We start from the raw sequence: 6394 nt of genomic DNA on the forward strand, positions 1-6394 counted from the left end.
GTCTAAGTCAAATGTGACTCAGAGTTATTGCTAGTAAGGCTAACAGCTCGTCAGTTCATGGTCATTTTAACTGTGGGAAACTAATGAGTCAAGCTAACTGCTACTCAAAGTAAGACTAACGGTAATATAATAGCTCATGAAGCTCCAGCTAGCAGCTTAAGGCTCACACTGACAGTTACTCAGAACTAAGCTAAAAGCTGTTTAGCATCAGTTAGCAGGTAGTCTGAGTCAATCTTACAGTGAGAGGGAATTGGTCTAATAGTTCATATTGTCCAAGGTAACAACTTGTCAATGTCAAGCTATCAGCTAGCCTGTGATTAGCTTAGAATCTGAGTCAGAATAATGACTAGCTAAGGTCAAGCTAACAGAGACTCTGGATGCTAACTCAGATTCAGACTAACCACTGGAGTACAAGAGGAATGATTATGTTGATAGTTATTTGACTGTTTTGCACTAAGGCATGTTTTCATCAGAAGGAAATGTACTGGGCTGGAAAGTCAGGAACAAATTAAAATTTGAGAGATGAGGAAATAACTCTTGAAATACTCACGTTGTCAGGTTTGAAGCGTCCCAGCTGAGGACAATTCCAGGAAACTCTTATAGCATTCAGCAAAACACAAGTCAAGAGATCTGCATCAATCAAAAAATGAACTGGACTGATTGAAAATGCTACACACAAATACATGAACAGGTTGGAGTATAAATATGTCCCTCTCCCAGTGAGAGTCTATGAAAACTGTGTGAATATGAAAACTGTGTAAAATGTAGGTTTGCCAAATAAAGCAGACAGAAACAGTCTGGTATGATGACTTGTTTTTATTATTAGCCACTTTTTCACTCCCCAAACTATTGGTGCCCAACTTGGCCTTAACCCCATTTACCTACAACTAATGGAAAAAATATGACATTCCTGGTAATTATTGATTATTAACATTACATCAGGCTCCACAGAGCAACTAATGCAGAAACATTTTAACACACATTATTTTCTAATCAGTTAATTTCCAACGACCTGTGATAATAATGATGTAGCAGTTTCTTTGTTTTAATATCTTGCAGAAATATAGATGGACAACAGCAAATACATATTGCAAAGACAGGACAGCTTTATTAATGTATTTTAGGTACAAAGTAAAATTATGTACATTTTAGGTACAAGAACCAAAATTTACATTTGGTTGAGTAAAATTTGTAAAGGTAAATATTTCATGTGTATAAGCTACTGCAGTATCTGTAGCCAAGCATCCCATCCATAAATAGACTAAACCTAATCAAAACAAGACATAAGTTAACTTTTAAAGGAGGCTCCTACAGAAGATGATTGACAGTTGAACATTTAATAATGATGACATAGTAAAACACAACAAGGAATATATATGAAAATTAAAGAATTAAACCATCTACTCCTATTACAGTTTGATGAACTCAGCTGTGTCTCCTCCTGAATAGTACAAATAGTAGTTAAAGAACCCAAACCCAGCATGTAGCGGCTGAGTAAATGTTGTCTGGACTGTGTGGAGGAGAGTCATGGTTTCAGAGACGCTGTAGAAACGCAGAATACCTGCTCTGTGATCCAGGTACACTCCGACTCTGGAGGAAACTGGACCTGGTATTTTGGTTTCGACTTTGTTAATCCTGATTGTGTAACTTCTGCCATCACAACGCAAAGCCCAGGAGTTTTCATTGAAGCCAAAGGCACATTCATGTGAGTTACCTGCCCTGCTGATACTTGGGTATGAAACTGCCACTTCAACACCTCCGCCTCCCCACTCCACCTCCCAGTAACAACGCCCAGTCAGACTGTTTTTACTTAATATCTGAATCCAAGAACTGAATCGATCTGGATGATCAATATATGACTGTTTTTGTTTAGTCAAAGTTGCTCTTCCATCATCGTCAGACAGCAACAGATAACTGTGTGCTGTGTTTGGGTCCAGATTGACGTGTCGAACATATTCCAGGAATTCAGCTCTGCAATTTGGTTCTGGTCTAAACAGTAGAACATCGACTTTAGTGACGGCCTGTTCGATGTTTGTCCATGAGTCTCTCAGGACGTCCTGCATTATGTCTCTGAGCTCTGACACAGCTGCTGTCACGTCCTCAAAGTGTCTCAGAGGACGGATGTTGATGCTGGATGAGTGTGTAGACTCACTGAGTGCTGGCAGTGAGGGGTAGTTGAGGAGAAACTGGATGTGATCCTCTGTGTGTGAGAGCTGCTCCAGCTCAGCGTCTTTCCTCTTCAGCTCAGTGATCTCCTGCTCCAGCTTCTCCTGAACATCTTTGACTCGACTCACTTCAGTTTCCTGCTGGGATCTGATCTGCTGCTTCACATCAGAGCTTCTTTTCTGGAGGAGACGGATCAGGTCAGTGAAGATCTTCTCACTGTCCTCCACTGCTTTATCAGCAGAGACATTGATGGCCTCCACCTCCTGTTGAAGCAGCTTCACATCTTTCTCTTGGTCCTGGATTCTCTGATGGATTTGTTGTCGACTCTCCTGGAGCTCCTTCTGCTTCTCAGCCCTTTCTGCTGCAGCTGGGACTGTTTCATGGCCTTTATGTTCCTCCATAGTGCAGAGATAACAGATACACTGCTGATCAGTACGACAGAAGATCTTCATCACCTCATCATGACGAGAACAGATATTCTCCTGGAGGTTCTTCGAGGGATTCACCAGCTTGTGTTTCCTTAATGGCGGAGCATTGTAGTGAGTTTGCAGGTGATTCTTACAATATGAAGCCAAACAAAATAAGCAGGACTTGAAAGCTTTCATCTTCCTCCCAGTACAGACATCGCAGGCCACATCTTCAGGTCCAGCATAGCAGTGATCAGCTGGAGGAGCTTGGAGTCCATTCTTCTTCAGATCCTCCACTAAGGCAGCTAGCATCATGTTTTTTTTTAGGACAGGTCTCGGTTTGAACTCTTTCCTGCACTGAGGGCAGCTGTAGATTTTCCTCTGATCTTCTTCATCCCAGTGGTCTTTAATACAGTTCATACAGTAGCTGTGTCCACAGGGAATAGTCACCGGATCCTTCAGTAGATCCAAACAGATGGAACAGGAGAACTTATCCATCTGAAATCCTCTCTTCTCTAGTCCGGCTCTCGGTAAGAATGCCTCTCGGAGCTTCACCGGTACTTTTATCGCTTCCAGTGGACGTCATCTAAGGTGGAATGTACCTGATGGCCACACCCTTAGATTATCAAGATCTGAGAGGGTGAGGAAATAACTTTGATAGGTGGAGCTGTCAGTATTTCATAAAAAGAAAGTGGTGATGCCTGAAAAAATACATGATTGAACATTTCTCAGAGTGCGGATAAAAGCACAGTCAGTTCAAAACATCAGCAATTCACTGTAAAAACAAAATCTTACCAAATAATTTTGGTCTAGTTTCATCAGTATCTTAACATACTTGAAATAAGACAAAACTAACTTACAAATAACTTTTCAGCAGGACTTATTTTAATTTGTTGGTAATTAATAATGCCTTAGATGAAAACGTTTTGGTTCCATTTGCAGGTTATTTAACTTACAACACGACATTTTCCCCACAAGTGGAATAATCTGCCAATGGAACTTAAACCTTTTCACCAATATTAAGAAATTATTTATTTAAAACTTCTATATCTTGCTGAAAAGCTACTTACAAGTCTTTTGTCTTATTGTAAGTGAACTAAAATATTTGCAGTAGAAACTAGACCAAAGATATTCGGTAAGATTTTATGTTTTTGCAGTGAACACCAGTAACCATTCACTGTTTTACTAGCAGCTGTTGTTGGGCAACAGAAAACCAACAATTCACAATAACTTGAGTTATTAATTAAAAGGGAGAGACATGAAATGAGAAGTTTGTTCATTAAGGAAACAGTCGCTCATTGTGTGAACAATAATATTGATCCTGATATTATTGAAAAGGGCAGAAACTCTTACCTGCACTAAATGGAAAATATTTTAACAGTACACTCTGTAGCCTTAACATTTAACATAATTACATAATAATTATAATAATTATAATAATTATAGTAATTATAGTAATACTAGGTTGTTATTATCCTGTCTGTTTCAGTTTTGAGCCGGTTTGTTTTTCACTCTGCCTGTTTGTTCCTGTTTGTTCCAACCTGCAGCTGAAAAACATCGGTGATCCATCATGACCCAGGAGGTTCTGCTGCTTCCCCACAGAACCATCAGAATCTCCTCGGGTAGCGACAATAACTCACATGGAAACAGACGAACCCCAGAGGAAAGAGGAGAGTTTGGTGATAAACAGAAACACCATAAGGACACGTCTCTTAAGAAACAGGATAATATATTTAGTTTATTTTACTATTATTGGCCTTTTCTTCCTCCTTTTATCTCTTTGTTTCCTTCAGTTTTAAAATATGTTTGTTTTTTCAACCACCCTTCTGTTTTTCCATTTAATTACCTTCCATATCTTGGTCCTTTTTTCATAATTTTCTTTACCTTTTCATGCTTTTGTCTCTGCATTCAGTGGATTTTAAAAGCCACGGCTCAGAAAACCCAAAAAGCCATCGGAGTGCTTGCAGAAAACAAAGCTCACATGTTGAATACTGCTGGGGATTCGGGTTTTGTTTTATTAATGAAGCTCGGAGAAAGATGCTCACACCTCCTACGTGTTTTCTTCTTCTTCTTCTGGTTCTGGTTCTGGACGCCGAGCCCGGTTCTGGTTGCGTAACGCTTTCCGCTCCGCTCTCCCACCGACTCCCACGTAGAGAAACACGAAGCTCTGCTGAGATTCAGACAGGAAACGAGGAGACGGAGGCTGAAGCTGAGCTTCATTCTGCTGCGAAATAAATCAATAAATAAAAATCTTTTTTCATTCAAAACTAGAAAAACGTTTCCATTGAATTTCTACATGCTGCTGGTTAAAATGAACACAATTCAACCAGGCGAAGATTATTTTAATTTAACTAAATTATAATTCAAAAACACTTCAGTGACTCCAAAGGGAAATAAAATTTTAGAAACTACCTTCTTTTCTGCATCAAGCTCAAGTTAATATTAAAAAAATCTTTAAATGAAAACAAAAGGTAATTGTTTGAGTGATCTGGATCAGCCAGTTTTATTTATTTATCAATATTTCTTGTTGCATTTTATTACTGTGAGCCTCAGAATATGTCAAATAGCTTTTAAACAGATTATTCTGAATTTATTCAGGAAAATATTATCATTATTTATGTATATTTATAGAAAATAAAGCCGGGAGAAAAGCGTCAGATTTTCAAAGATGCTTTTCGTGAGACACTAATAAAGATAAATATTTTGACATTAAATATATTTTCATGTTCTGTAAACAGAAAATCACAATAATTAACACAAATAAAGGCTTGAAAACATCAGTTTGTGTTACTCTAAATAAAATGTTTCACTTAAAGTGAATTTATTTAAAAACAAACTTTAAGCCGCTACTAAACAGGCTTCTCATTAAAGCCCGTTTCTGTATTAAAATATATTTTTTATTAGTTTCATTTAACATTTTGACCTTAAATGTCATGTTTTCATTCACTGTAAACAGAAAACCATCAAAATTAACTGAAATAAAGGCTTGAAAGCATCAGTTTGTGTTAATCTGCTTCACTTAGAGTAAATTTAATTACTGAAATAAATGACGTTTTCAGTAATATTCATATTTATTGAATCTGTAAAATAGATCTGAGCTGTACTAATTATTTATCAATTTTACTTTACTAAAAATGTGGCAGAAATACATTTATTTATCTTTATCATAGGAGTTATTAGATGAAGAACCATCAGTCCACATTTTTATAAAACTCATGTTTATTGATTCATATTCATTCATCCTGGGCTGCACAGTGGCGCAGTTGGTAGCACTGTTGCCTTGCAGCAAGAAGGTCCTGGGTTCGATTCCCGGCCGGGGTCTTTCTGCATGGAGTTTGCATGTTCTCCCTGTGCATGCGTGGGTTCTCTCCGGGTACTCCGGCTTCCTCCCACAGTCCAAAAACATGACTGTTAGGTTAATTGGTCTATCTAAATTCTCCCTAGGTGTGTGTGTGTGTGTGAATGGTTGTTTGTCCTGTATGTCTTTGTGTTGCCCTGCGACAGACTGGCGACCTGTCCGGGGTGAACCCCGCCTCCCGCCTGGAACGTAGCTGGAGATGGGCACCAGCAACCCTCCCGACCCCATTAGGGACAAGGGTGAACAGAAAATGGATGGATGGATGGATGGATTCATTCATCCAGGACTTTTCCACTCAACCAGGACAATATTTCCTCTGTTTTCTTTTATTTATAAAAACTTCATTATGTACATCCTCTCTGTATTTACACTATTTCACAGAAAACGATCGTCGGAGAGCCTCACACCTGCAGAAGGTCAGACTTCCTCCTGAAATACCACCTGTTGCTGGGAAGATGTGTCC

At 38.7% G+C, this 6394-nt stretch overlaps 2 protein-coding genes across 3 annotated transcripts in view; both read right to left on the bottom strand.

Annotated features, from left to right (window-relative positions):
* The window catches only part of LOC114156967 (myelin-oligodendrocyte glycoprotein-like), a 1059483-nt gene that overhangs the window by 670423 nt on the left and 382666 nt on the right, over positions 1 to 6394 (bottom strand). The window lies entirely within an intron of this gene.
* Positions 558 to 3249, bottom strand: LOC114156911 (tripartite motif-containing protein 16-like). The gene has a single exon (XM_028037523.1). The coding sequence runs from the start codon at positions 3069 to 3071 to the stop codon at positions 1410 to 1412; it is 1662 nt and encodes a 553-aa protein (XP_027893324.1). The 5' UTR covers positions 3072 to 3249; the 3' UTR covers positions 558 to 1409.

Source organism: Xiphophorus couchianus, chromosome 14, assembly GCF_001444195.1.
Source record: "Xiphophorus couchianus chromosome 14, X_couchianus-1.0, whole genome shotgun sequence".
NCBI classification, from domain to species: domain Eukaryota; kingdom Metazoa; phylum Chordata; class Actinopteri; order Cyprinodontiformes; family Poeciliidae; genus Xiphophorus; species Xiphophorus couchianus.

Bases quoted from the DNA above. Each gene is read 5' to 3' on its own strand.
- LOC114156911 (XM_028037523.1), bottom strand. From the start codon at position 3,071: ATGGATAAGTTCTCCTGTTCCATCTGTTTGGATCTACTGAAGGATCCG.